The 14,040-nt window shown below is 42.3% G+C and overlaps 1 protein-coding gene across 2 annotated transcripts in view; it reads right to left on the minus strand.

Moving 5' to 3' along the window:
* Nucleotides 1–13,629, minus strand: part of xkrx (XK related X-linked) — a 38,662-nt gene extending 25,033 nt beyond the window's left edge. For both annotated transcript variants that reach the window (XM_062964092.1, XM_062964090.1), the window contains exon 1: nucleotides 12,660–13,629. In XM_062964092.1, coding sequence (XP_062820162.1) covers nucleotides 12,660–13,021 — 362 coding nt within the window. In that variant the 5' untranslated portion in view covers nucleotides 13,022–13,629. The remainder of the gene's footprint in view (nucleotides 1–12,659) is intronic.
* Nucleotides 13,630–14,040: the final 411 nt, after the last annotated feature.

Genomic DNA, 14,040 nt, shown 5'->3' on the forward strand with positions numbered 1-14,040 from the left:
TATTAGTGACATTTATATCCCGCCCTTCTCAACCCGAAGGGGACTGAGGGCAGCTTACAAGTTATATGTACATACAATAAATTATATTATTAGCATAACACAATATAAGCATTATATATTACTACTGTATATACTTGAGTATAAGCCTAGTTTTTCAGCCCTTTTTTTAAGACTGAAAAAGCCCCCCTCGGCTTATACTCGGGTGAGGGTCCTGGTTGGCTTATATTTGGGTCACCTTATACTTGAGAATATATGGTACATTTATTATTTTTCTCTATTACATTTGGTATTATTACATTTATTATTTCTCTAATATTGTTGCTACTATTACATTTATTTTACTCTATTTTTATTATTAATAATAATACATTTATTATTTCACTCTGATCTTATTATTATTGCATTCATTATTTTTTTCTATTTATTACTTGTATTATTTTCCTGTATTATTATTATTATTATTATTACATATATTATTTTACTCTATTACTATTAAAAGGATACATAAGCACATTTACATTGAAGAACATGAGAATAATAATTGGATCAGAGTTGGACAGTCTTATCTTAAATTTGAGCTTTATGTAAATATTCAAAAACATTTAACCTACTGATACCTCAATTAATGTAATTTTACTGGTACAGTAGAGTCTCACTTATCCAACATAAACAGGCCGGCAGAATGTTGGATAAGCGAATATATTGGATAATAAGGAAGCATTAAGAAAAAGCCTATTAAACATCAAATTAGGTTATTATTTTACAAATTAAGCACCAAAGCATCATGTTAGACAACAAATTTGACAGAAAAAGTAGTTCAATATGCAGTAATGCTATGTAGTAATTACTGTATTTACGAATTTAGCATCAAAATATCATGATGTATTGAAAACATTGACTACAAAAATGCGTTGGATAATCCAGAATGTTGGATAAGCGAGTGTTGGATAAGTGAGACTCTACTGTATCTATTTTTCTTTCTGAAATTTCCCACTCTCAGTTTCCCCTGACGTTAAGTCCAGTCGTGTCCGACTCTGGGGGTTGGTGCTCATCTCCATTTCTAAGCCGAAGAGCCGGTGTTGTCCGTAGACACCTCCAAGGTCATGTGGCCACTGGCATGACTGCATGGGGCGCCGTTACCTTTCCCCCGGAGCGGTACCTATTGATCTACTCACATTTGTATGTTTTTGAACTGCTAGGTTGGCAGAAGCTGGGGCTAACAGTGGGAGCTCACTCCGCTGCCAGGATTTGAACCTGGGACCTTTCGGTCTGCAAGTTCAGCAGCTCAGCGCTTTAACACACTTCGCCACTGCAGCTCCCATATAGATTAGTATAGCATAATATTATTATGCTAGTAATACTATTATGCTAATGCTATTAGGAGCACTAGACAAGCTTGTCCCATCAGAACTGCAGTAGAAGATTGGTGGTTATACCTGCAAACCATTTTTGTGGTTTGCACATAAAACCTTGAAGAGAGATTGGAAAAGCCATTTTCTCAAGCAAAAAAAAGGACACACACACACAGTACAGATGGCACTGGAAAACCCACTTGCTCTCAGCTGTTCAGAGCTCCACTCGTCCTCGGTTTCCTTCCGATTCATTATCTCTGGCGGCAGAAACAGTAGCCATAACACGCTCCCCGAATGTTAGCATTGAACTGCGCTCAGATGATGTTATCAGCACTCAGCATGTTCACGGTGCTCGAGATATTCCCACAGCCTTAAAGAAATATTTCCCCAAAGCAAAGTATCACATTGCTGAGGACACACCTTGCCGCTCCCCAAAAAAGCAGAACGATGGGATGGTTAGTTGGGGTTAGGGCAGGCCTGGGCAAACTTGGGCCCTCCAGGTGTTTTGGACTCCAACTCCCACAATTCCTAACAGCCGGTAGGCTGTTAGGAATTGTGGGAGTTGGAGTCCAAAACACCTGGAGGGCCCAAGTTTGCCCAGGCCTGGGTTAGGGGCACAGGATTATTGTGAAAGTGAAACAACACATTCCAGTCTCAAAAGGAAGTGCTTAATCACCATAAATGGGAAATTAAACATTTATTGCTTTCTTTTACTACTTTTGTTCCCGGTCAACCCACGGCCACAGGACGTGGAGCCTGACTTCTCAATTTGTACAAACCTTCCTTCTAGATCCCTCAAGCAAGATATGGATTGTGACTCTTACGCCACTACCTTCCTTGTATTATTGTTTGCCATCTTTGCTTTCAATACGAGTTTCGATTTTTGGAGCACAAACGTAGAGAAAGTAAGGTAAAAGTTTCCCCTTGACATTAACTCCTGGGAGTTGGTGCTCATCCCCATTTCTAAGCCAAAGAGCCGGCGTTGTCCATAGACACCACCAAGGTCATGTGGCCGGCATGACTGCATGGAGCGCCGTCACCTTCCCGCCGGAGCAGTACCTATTCATATCTATATTATATATATAAATGGGTAATGAAATTTCGGCCTAGGACAAAACAACAAAACTGCACATCCCAGAAACACTAAACTTGGCAGCACAACCCTTCATCCATGCCTCTACGTTCATACAACAAAAAGAAAAGAAAAATAAAGTCCCAATTAGAGGGAGAGGAATAATTGTTTTTATCCCATTGCTGCCAGTTAGAAGGCTAAGCTCCGCCCACTTGGTCTCCTAGCAACCCACTCAGCCTAGGGGACAGGCAGAGTTAGGCCTCACTTAGGCCTCTTTCACACTGCCTATAAAATACAGATTATCTGACTTTAACTGGATTATATGGCAGTTATATAGACTCATATAGATTATATAGACTCAAGGCCCTTCCACACAGCTATATAACCCATTTATAATGGACTTAATGTCAGGGGAAAACCTTTACCCTCTACCTTAACTACCACCAATTCCTCAATACTTTATTTCCCATACCACCAGACTTCGCCACAGCAACACGTGGCCAGGCACAGTTAGTATTTCTATAAAATGCATGTTAAAATGTACAGAACTAAGGACCCTTCCACACAGACATATAACCCAGAATATCAAGGCAGAATAACCCACAATACAGTAGAGTCTCACTTATCCAACACCCGCTTATCCAACGTTCTGGATTATCCAACGCATTTTTGTAGTCAATGTTTTCAATACATTGTGATATTTTGGTGCTAAATTCGTAAATACAGTAATTACTACATAGCATTACTGTGTACTGAACTACTTTTCTGTCAAATTTGTTGTATAACATAATGTTTTGGTGCTTAACTTGTAAAATCATAAACTAATTTGATGTTTAATAGGCTTTTCCTTAATCTCTCCTTATTATCCAACATATTCGCTTATCCAACATTCTGCCAGCCCGTTTACGTTGGCTAAGCGAGACTCTACTGTATCTGCTTTGAACTGGGTTATCTGAGTCCACACTGCCATACATTCCAGTTCAAAGGAGATCATGTGGGATTTTATCCAGCTGTTTTCGAACTGCTAGGTTGGCAGAAGCTGGGGCTAACAGCAAGAGCTCACCCCGCTCCCCAGATTCAAACTACCAACTTTCGGGCAGCAAGTTCAGCAGCTCAGCACTTTAACCTGCTGCGTCACTGGGTACATTTACCCAAAAATAAGTCCCAGTGTTTTCCTAAGTAGGGAAAGTTTAATTCGTTATTTTCTATATAGGTTGAGCCTACATGAGACACTCCTCAGCACAAGTAAACAACGTCTCAGTATGCTTTTTATTAGCTATATTAGGAGCCCCTGGTTGCACAGTGGATTAAAGCCTTGTGACTAGAAGATTGGGTTGCCAGGTTCGAATCCAACCCACGGAAAGCGTGGGTGAGTTCCCTCTATCAGCTCCAGCTTCATGTGGGGACATGAGAGAAGCCTTTCAAAAAGATGGTTAAAAAAAACATCAAATATCCAGACATCCCCTAGGCAACATCCTTGTAGACAGCCAATTCTCTCACACCAGAAGCGACTTGCAGTTTCTCAAGTCGCTCCTGACACGAAAAAAAATAGCTATACTATCCATCTAATATATCCTCCAGTTTGATCATACATCTGCCTTCAACAAGTCATGTTTCTAAACAAATGCTGTTAGGTCTTAAGCATGCCCAGTAGTTCCCATAATTGAGAACATGTATGGCTAGTTTGGGTAGGAAAAAAACTTCACACCTACTTAGCAACCAGCTACAAACTTTTTCAAATTACTCATTTCAAGTCTCAACACAGCTCTGAGGCCAATTCCCAGGGCTACACTTTCTCCAACCAAGTCCATCAATGAATTGCCTTGTATTTATTTTAGCTTTCCAGGAGTAACGTGGCTTGGAAAGGCTTGGAAAGGAACACAGCCTGCGAAGCCCAAACGTAGAGAAGGGCTCTTTGTTGAATTCTAGAGGCTGGGAATAAATAGTACAGACAGCATAACTCTCTCCAAGAGGAGTGTGAGAAAACACGGAGGCTGGGATTGAAGGGAAGGAGAGCTAAAATAGGCTGGATCCGGGGGTGGACAATGGGAGGCATCCGCATGTGCCACAAGTGAACAAGTGGCTAGACAGTGGGGCGGGGAAACACGGTGGTTTATTTTCTCCAGGGTTAGATCGGTGAAAGAGAAGGCAGCAATAATGATTTCATTGCTCCTGCATATAAGCAAGTTCCAGAAGCATTCTCTCCTGATGTTTCACCCACATCTCTGGCAAGCATCCTCAGAGGTTGTGAGATTTGTTGGAAACTAGGCAAGTCGGGTTTATATATCTGTGGAATATCTAAGGCAGGGGTCCCCAAACTAAGGCCCGGATGCGGCCCTCCAAGGTAATTTACCTGGCCCCCGCCCTCATTTATAATATCATATTTTATATCAGTTTTAATAATATAATATATTGTATATACATATAATATTGATAATAATATTATCATTTTATACAATACAAAACTAACAATAATATCATATAATAATATTAATTATATGTTCTATATTACATATAATATTACAGTATAGTGGTATAGTTCAATATAGTAGAATGCTAATATTGTGCTATGCTAATAATATAATATATTGTATGTACATACAGCTGCTCTGAGTTCCCTTCGGGGTGAGAAGGGTGGGAAATAAATATAGTAAATGAATAAATAAATAATTTTGGACGTAGGCTCGCCCAAAGTCTGAAATGACTTGAAAACACACAACAACAACAACAACAACAACAATCCTAATTAACCTGACTATCTCATTGGCCAGAAGCAGGCCCACACTTCCTATTGAAATCCTGATAGGTTTATGTTGGTTAAAATTATTTTCATTTTTAAATGTTTATTGTTCTTTCATTGTTATTGTTGTTGTTTTGCACTACAAATAAGATATGTGCAGTGTACATAGGAATTTGTTCGGTTTTTTCCCCCAAATGATAATTTGGCCCCTCAACAGTCTGAAGGATTGTGGACCGGCCCTCTGCTTTAAAAGTTTGAGGACCCCTAGTCTAGGGTAAACCCCACTTGCCTAGTTTCGGACAGACCTCACAACCACTGAAGATGCCTGCCATAGATGTGGATGCAACGTCAAGAGAGAATACTTCTGGAACATGGGCACACAGCCCGGAAAACTCACAGCAACCCAGTGATTTCGGCCATGAAAGCCTTTGAAGATACAGTAGAGTCTCACTTATCCAACGTAAACGGGCCGGCAGAACGTTGGATAAGCGAATATGTTGGATAATAAGGAGAGATTAAGGAAAAGCCTATTAAACAGCAAATTAGATTATGATTTTACAAATTAAACACCAAAACATCATGTTAGACAACAAATTTGACAGAAAACGTAGTTCAATATGCAGTAATGCTATGTAGTAATTACTGTATTTATGAATTTAGCACCAAAATATCACGATGTATTGAAAACATTGACTACAAAAATGCGTTGGATAATCCAGAACGTTGGATAAGCGAGTGTTGGATAAGTGAGGCTCTACTGTACTTGTTGAATCTGACAAACTTTCTGCCTAGTCTTATAGTGTTTTGCACCAGGGCCCTGTTAGATCTTTTGATACAAATGTGTGAGAAGGATCTGAAAGTAATAGCCAGCCTCCACAATCCAGGAGACTCTATTGTGCACCTTGCTTATCCGCTATTGCGACCTTATTGTTTTTAATTCGATGTTTTAATACCACGTTGTGTTTTTTCGGCTGCTGTGTATATATTATTATTGGTTTTATTATTGTTCTTTGATGTTTCATATTTTATTTTATCATTGTTTTGTATCCGATTTTGCTGTAAGCCGCCCCGAGTCCCCTTCGGGGGAATGGAGGCTGGATATAAATAAACTTATTATTATTATTATTGTGCCATCATGCTGAACAGACTTCTGGATTAGTCCTATCTTCTTATTAAGCCATCCAAATATTTTAAATACCGCCATAGCTTCTAGCAATGACTTTCACCAATTCAATGGAAAAGCAAAACATTTGGGAAAACAAACGCAAGGTTAAACGTTATAGCCTCTATGTATCCCAACCCTCAAATGTTGACTTATTGTATCAAACCTGTTTCCTTGTGGGATTTATTGCCTGGCTGGCAATAAAGGAGTCAGTAAACAACCTTCCATGGCACTGAAAAAGCTGCATTGTCTACATCACAGAAAGCACATGCCTCAAAGAAACTAGCTTGGGTGTGTCAACATAGAAAGTATTGGGAATAGCTTACTTTCTTGCTTGTTCTTTCTTCCTTTTGGAAGAAAATCTGGATGGACCATCTTTGGAGGTGTCTCTCATTCAAGCTGACCACCACACTTACAAAGTTCTCACCACAACTGTTGACTCCGGTGCTAGTTTGCCAGTGTGTTGCCCATCCCCAGGACCCACAATGGACCACACTTTCCAGATGGCACCATGTCAGACTACCCAGAGAAACCACTGAAATCCATAAGCATGTGGACACTTTCAACAGAAAGGAGGAAACCATGAAAATGAACACAATCTGGCTACCAGTACTTAAAAAACTCTAAAACCAAGACAGTAAATAAAGAACAACACTCTGAAAACAGGGGAAATCCAAGCAGGAAACAATCAGGGCCAACAAAGGATTCCCCCAGGCAGGAAGCAGCCACGCTTTGAAGCTGCAAGGCTATGCTAATCAAGGTGGCCAATTGCAACATGGACATTATTCCACAGATATATAAACCCCGCTTGCCTAGTTTCCAACAGACCTCACAACCTCTGAGGATGCCTGCCATAGATGTGGGTGAAACATCAGGAGAGAATGCTTCTGGAACATGTGAAAACTCACAGCAAGCCCAGCAAGCAAAGCCATTCTAAGAACATGGTATCTCTTCTGCAGAAGATGACAGCTAGATGCAAGCAATGTCTGGGAAGGATCTTCAGGGTGTACAATCCAAGCTTTTAGAACATGGGTTGGGAAGCTGTTCTGTCCTTCCAGAGGTCCCAGATCAGCACTCCCAGCATTCCTGAACATGATCTCCTGCCTGGAGTCGAGGGAGTCCAGCAATGCAAGGAGTGCCGCTGATGCAAGCCTTCTCCCTTCACTTTAAAAACTCCAGGCAGGAATCTGCTTGTTTTCTTTTTGCGTTGTACTAAGAGCCCCAACAGACAATCTCCGAGCAAATAAACTAAATGCAAAACAGGAGAGAAAAGAGGGAGGCGGAGCCGAATCAGGGCAGCTTGACACAGAGCTTGGAAAAATTATTCTGTTGTTGGGTTGTTGTATGTCTTTCGGGCTGTGTGGCCATGTTCCAGAAGTATTCTCTCCTGACGTTTTGCCCACATCTACGGCAGGCATCCTCAGGAGTTGTGAGGTATGGATAAACTAAGTAAGGAAAGGAAAGAATATATATCTGTGTAGAGTCCAGGGTGTGGCAAGAGTCCTTTGTCACTGGGAAGCCAGCATTCATGTTTCAGTTAATCACCCTAATTAGCATTGGAAAGGTTTTGTCTCTTGCCTGGGGGCATCCTTTGTTAGTCATTAGCTGTGCTCTGCCCTCAGAGTGTTGGTTCCCATCTACTGTTTTGATTTTAGAGTTTTGTAATACTGGTAGCGAGATTTTGTTCATTTTCATGGTTTCTTCCTTTCTGTTGAAGTTGTCCACATGCTTGTGGATTTCAATGGCTTCTCTGTGTAGTCTGTCATGATAGTTGCTGGAGTGGTCCAACATTTCTGTGTTCTCAAATAATATCCTGTGTCCAGGCTGGTTCATCAAGTGCTCTACTATGGCTGATTTCCAATGCTAATTAGGGTGATCAACTGAAACATGAATGCTGGCTTCCCAGTGACAAAGGACTCTTGCCACACCCTGGACTCTACACAGATATATATTATTTCCTTTCCTTACTTAGTTTATCCATACCTCACAACCTCTGAGGATGCCTGCCATAGATGTGGGCGAAACGTCAGGAGAAAATACTTCTGGAACATGGCCACATAGCCCGAAAGACATACAACAACCCTGTGATCCCGGCCATGAAAGCCTTCGACAACACATTATTCTGTTGTGCTAGAAATCCCAGAACTCCAAACAGAAGTCCCTCCTTTATCATGGGGATGGACTTATCTAAATTCTCTGAGTGACTGTCATGTTTTAATTTCTTTTGGTTAACCATTACAGGAGTTTTAGCATAGTGCTTAGTGCCTATTTGTGTAATTTTGTTTTTGTTTTCTATTGTTGATACGGTCAGTGGGCTAATCACTAAACAGATCTATCTATCTGTCTATCCAACTCATGGTTCCTCAAACTTTTTAAGCCGAGGGCCGGTCCACAATCCTTCGGACTGTTGAGGGGCCGGATTATCATTTGAAAAAATATATATACAAACAAATTCCGATGCACACTGCACATGGCTTATTTGTAGTGCAAAAACAACAACAAGAACAATGAAAGAACAATACATTATTTAAAAATAAAAACAATTTTAACCAACATACATTTATCAGGATTTCAATGGGAAGTGTGGTCCTGCTTCTGGCCAATGAGATAGTCAAGTTAATTAGGGTTGTTGTTGTTGTTGTTGTTGTTGTGTGCCTTCAAGTCATTTCAGACTTTGGGCGAGCCTAAGTCTAAAATTAATTAATTTATTATTTATTTATTTACTGCATTTATTTACTACATTTGTATCACACCCTACTCACCCCAAAGGGGACTCAGAGTGGCTTACAAATTATATGTACATACAATATATTATATTATTAGCATAGCACAATATTAGCATTATATATTACTATATTGAACTATACCACTATACTGTAATATTATTAGTAATATTATATGTAATATAGAATATATAATTAATATTATTATATGGTATTATTATTAGTGTTATATTGTATTACATTATAATATTATTATCAATATTATATGTATATACAATATATTGTATTATAAAACTGAGGGCGGTGGCCAGGTAAATGACCTCGGAGGGCCGCATCCGGCCCCCGGGCCTTAGTTTGGGGACCCCTGATCGAACTCATACCAATCTGAACTCTGTCTGTCTTTTAACTCATCCAAAGTGGGAGTAGGAACACCTTAGTGGATGTGAATTCTGACTTTTAAAATATAGGGTAAAAGTAAAGGTTTTCCCCTGACGCTAAGTCCAATTGTGTCCGACTCTGTGGGTTGGTGCTCATCTCCATTTCTAAGCCAAAGAGCCAGCATTGTCCGTAGACACCTCCAAGGTCATGTGGCCGGCATGACTGCATGGAGCGCCGTTACCTTCCCACCTGGAGCGGTACCTATTGATCTACTCACATTAGCATGTTTTCGAACTGCTAGGTTGGCAGAAGCTGGGGCTAACAGCGGGCGCTCACTCCACTCCCGGGATTTGAACCTGCGACTTTTCGGTCTGGAAGTTCAGCAGCTCAGTGCTTTAACGCACTTCGCCACCGGGAAGGGAAAATTTATTTATTATTATTTATTTACAGCATTTATATTCTGCCCTTCTCACCCCAAAGGGGACTCAGGGCGGATCACATTACACATATAGGCAAACATTCAATGCCTTTTAACATAGAACAAAGACAAACAAACATAGGCTCCGAGCGGGCCTCGAACTCATGACCTCCTGGTCAGAGTGATTCATTGCAGTTAATTGCAGCTGGCTTGCTCTCCCGCCTACGCCACAGCACGGGCGCATTGTTATCTGGAACCAGGAGCCCCTGGTGGCACAGTGGATTAAACCCTTGTGCCAACAGGACTGCTGACCTGAAGGTTGTTGCTTCGAATCCATCCTGGGGAGAGAGCAGATGAGCTCCCTCTATCAGCTCCCGCTCCATGCGGGGACAAGAGAGAAGCCTCCCACAAGGGTTGCAAATACATCAAAACATCTGGGCAATGTTCCCTGGGTGACATCTTTGCAGACGGCCAATTCTCTCACACCAGAAGCGACTTGCGGTTTCACAAGTCACTCCTGACACACACACAAATCTGGAACCAAACCACTCCTCTAGATCACTTTTCATTTGCTTCAAAACAGACGGTATGAATGAGAGGCATCTGAGGCTCACAGCAAGACTTCTGCACACATTCTCCTCATCTCAGCGCTAGATGCTTTGCATGCATTCGGTGCCAAACTCAATCCTTGGAGTCCTGGTGAGCCACTGACAAAGTTAACCAAAAATGGACTAGAATAGATGGACCAATAGCCTGATATGGTATAAGACTGCCACGGTGTACAAATCAGGATCAGTTTCTGACTATATGAGCTGCTGCTCAGTTGTGCTTCGGAGTCTGGTAGAAGCTCTCCCTTTGGAGGCTTTTAAAGAGGCTGGATGGCCATCTGTGAGGGGTGCTTTAACTGTGCTTTTCCTGTATGGCAGATGGCCCTTGGAGGTCCCTTACAACTCTATTATTCTATTGTTTCAGGAGATGGTAGACCAGGCATGGGCAAACTTGGGCCCTCCAGGTGTTTTGGACTTCAACTACCGGTTGTTAGGAATTGTGGGAGTTGAAGTCCAAAACACCTGGAGGGCCCAAGTGTTGGGAATCACCCTGGACTACTCAAGTCTAAATGTAGTCAGATAGATGATAGAGTTAGATTGAGGAAATCCTTTCCCTGTTTCCAAAGCATGCCTAGATAGGCTTTATTGTGTTTCACTCTATCCTGTTTATGTCACATCCCTTACTTTGAAGTTAGTAGAAATGTGAATCTTTATGGCCCCAATAAACTGGACCATGAGGTTGGAACCATTTTGGTTCAGTCTCTTCTCCCTTTGTTCTTCAAGCTAACAACAGCATCATGCCGCTCCTCCTGGCAAGATGTAACTATGTAGATGTTTGTTATTTTTCCTTTCTTATTTTTTCCTTAGAAATCAGTCTAGAGTAGACTAGACAGCTCCCAAGCCTTTCTATCTACAATGGAGTTCTTTTTACCCGAATAAATGCTGTTTTAAACTTTTACTAAGACTCTGCAGTCCATTGCAATCCTAAATAGTCAAAGGCTTCTCTTTGCTCACCGCGTGTAAGTAACTGCTGCATTTGAAAGCTTTGCTTTTACTACTCTGCTACATTTTGGTGGAATCTCCCCCAGAGAGGGTTAAATTGAGTCTAAACGCTCAGAGATTACCACAACACCAAGTTTGCCCATGCCTGGGATAGACCCATGAATCTGCTCAGTGTGAGCCTGTTGATGTGTAATGTTAACAGCGCATTGCTAGCAACACAGTTTGGGAAAGTAGCCTTTAGGTCTATGGGCTGGGAGGGTCCATAGCAGGGGTCCCCAAACTAAGGCCCGGGGGCTGGATGCAGCCCATCGAAGCTATTTATCCGGCCCCCACGGCACAAGGGTAGAAGCGGGTTGGGCTAAATGACCCAAGGGGTCTCTTCTTCTCTTACAACCCTTATTATTATTATTATTAACATTGAGGTTGGGTGGCCATCTCTCAGGGGTGCTTTGCATCTGCTTTTGGTGCACAGAGGCAGAAGGGGGATGGACTCAATGGCCCAAGGGGTCTCTTCCAACCCTCTTTATTATTATTATTATTATTATTATTATTATTATTATTATTATTATTATTAACATTGAGGCTGGGTGGCCATCTGTCAGGGATGCTTTGCTTGTGCTTTTGGTGCACAAAGGCAGAAAGGGGTTGGGTGAGATATTATTATTATTATTATTATTATTATTATTAACATTGAGGCTGGGTGGCCATCTGTCAGGGATGCTTTGCTTGTGCTTTTGGTGCACAAAGGCAGAAGGAGGTTGTACTAAATGGCCCAAGGGGTCTCTTCCAACCCTCTTTATTATTATTATTTTTATTATTATTATTATTATTATTATTATTATTATTATTATTATTAACATTGAGGCTGGGTGGCCATCTGTCAGGGATGCTTTGCTTGTGCTTTTGGTGCACAAAGGCAGAAAGGGGTTGGGTGAGATATTATTATTATTATTATTATTATTATTATTATTATTAACATTGAGGCTGGGTGGCCATCTGTCAGGGATGCTTTGCTTGTGCTTTTGGTGCACAAAGGCAAAAGGGGGTTGTACTCAATGGCCCAAGGGGTCTCTTCCAACACTCTTTTATTATTATTATTATTATTATTATTATTATTATTATTATTATTGCTCAGTGGCCAACTATAGTCCAGCCCTCCAACGGTCCGAAGGATCGTGAACTGGCCCCGTGTTTAAAAGGTTTGGGGACCCCTGGTCCAGAGCTTTGTAGACCCCAAAAGGACCTTCCCCAGAGCCCTCCTCACCTGATGAGAGGCCCCAGGAGCAGCAGGTGCATGAAGAGGACGAAGGGCTTGTCGCTGGTCAGGTCCCGGTGGACGAAGACGAGGGTGAGCTGGTCCATGACGCAGGGCACCAGCATCAGGACCAGCGTGAGGGAGAGCCAGAAGAGGTCCTCCGAGCGGCTGTAGGCCACGCTCACCACGCAGGCCGAGACCAGCTCCCCGCAGTACAGCAGCGTGGTGAAGATGATGCCCATCGGCGGGTGGATCCGGGTCACCGGCTGGGCGGACATCTTGCGCAGGACCGGTCCGGGGGGGCCCTCTTGGCTCCAGGAGGGCATCGGCTCCAGCCAGCGGACGATCGGGGGGTCACCCGCCGGCTCCATGCTGGGCCCTCAATGGAGTGACAGGAGACTCCTCTCCCTTCTGGGTCTCCTCCAAGGGTCTCCTCCACGGCAGGTCAGGGGCTGGAGCCTTCTCTCTCTCTCCAGAAAGCCCTCTCCTCCTTTGATAGACAGTCCTTCTCTCTCCAGAAAGCCCCTCTCCTCCTTTGATAGACAGTCCTTCTCTCTCCAGAAAGCCCTCCTTTTCCTTTTTATGGACAGCCCAGAATCAGGAACTTTCTCTCCAGAGAGCCCTTCTTCTCCTTCTTCACGACACTCCAAGATCTGGATCCTTCTCTCTCCAGAAAGCCCTTCCTTCCCTTTTTATGGACAACCATAAAGAGTCCAGATCTCTCTCTTTCCAGACAACCCTCTCTTTCCTTTTTATGAGCTGATCAAGCGCAGAACCCTTCTCGCTCCAGAAAGCCCTCGTTTTCCTTTTTATAGACAGTCCAAGAACTGGGTGTTTCTTTCCAGAAAGCCCTTCTTCTCCTTTTTATAGACAGTCCAGGATCTGGATCCTTGTCTCTGCAGAAAGCCCTTCATTCCCTTTGTATGGGCTGGTTAGGTACATGATCCTTCTTTCTCCAGAAAGCTCTTCTTCTCCTTTTTATAGAGTCCAAGATCTGGATCTTTCTCTCTCCAGAAAGCTCTCGGTTTCCTTTTTATAGAGAGTCCAAGATCTGGATTCTTCTCTCTCGAAAAAGCTCTTGTTTTCCTTTTTATAGAGTCCAAGATCTGGATCCTTTTCTCTCTAGAAAGCCCTTCTTTCCCTTTTTATGGACAGCCAAGAGTCTGGATCTCTCTCTTTCCAGAAAGACCTCCTTTTCCTTTTTATGGGCAGATCAGATGCGGGATCCTTCTCCTTCCAGAAAGCCCTTCTTCTCCTTTTCATAGACGGTCCAGGATCTGGATCCTTCTCTTTCCAGAAAGCCCTCGTTTTCCTTTTTATGGACAGTCCAGAGTCAAGATCTCTCTCTTTCCATAAAGCCTTTATTCTCCTTTTTATAGAGTCCAAGACC

This window comes from Anolis carolinensis, unplaced genomic scaffold (assembly GCF_035594765.1).
Source record: "Anolis carolinensis isolate JA03-04 unplaced genomic scaffold, rAnoCar3.1.pri scaffold_12, whole genome shotgun sequence".
NCBI lineage: Eukaryota > Metazoa > Chordata > Lepidosauria > Squamata > Dactyloidae > Anolis > Anolis carolinensis.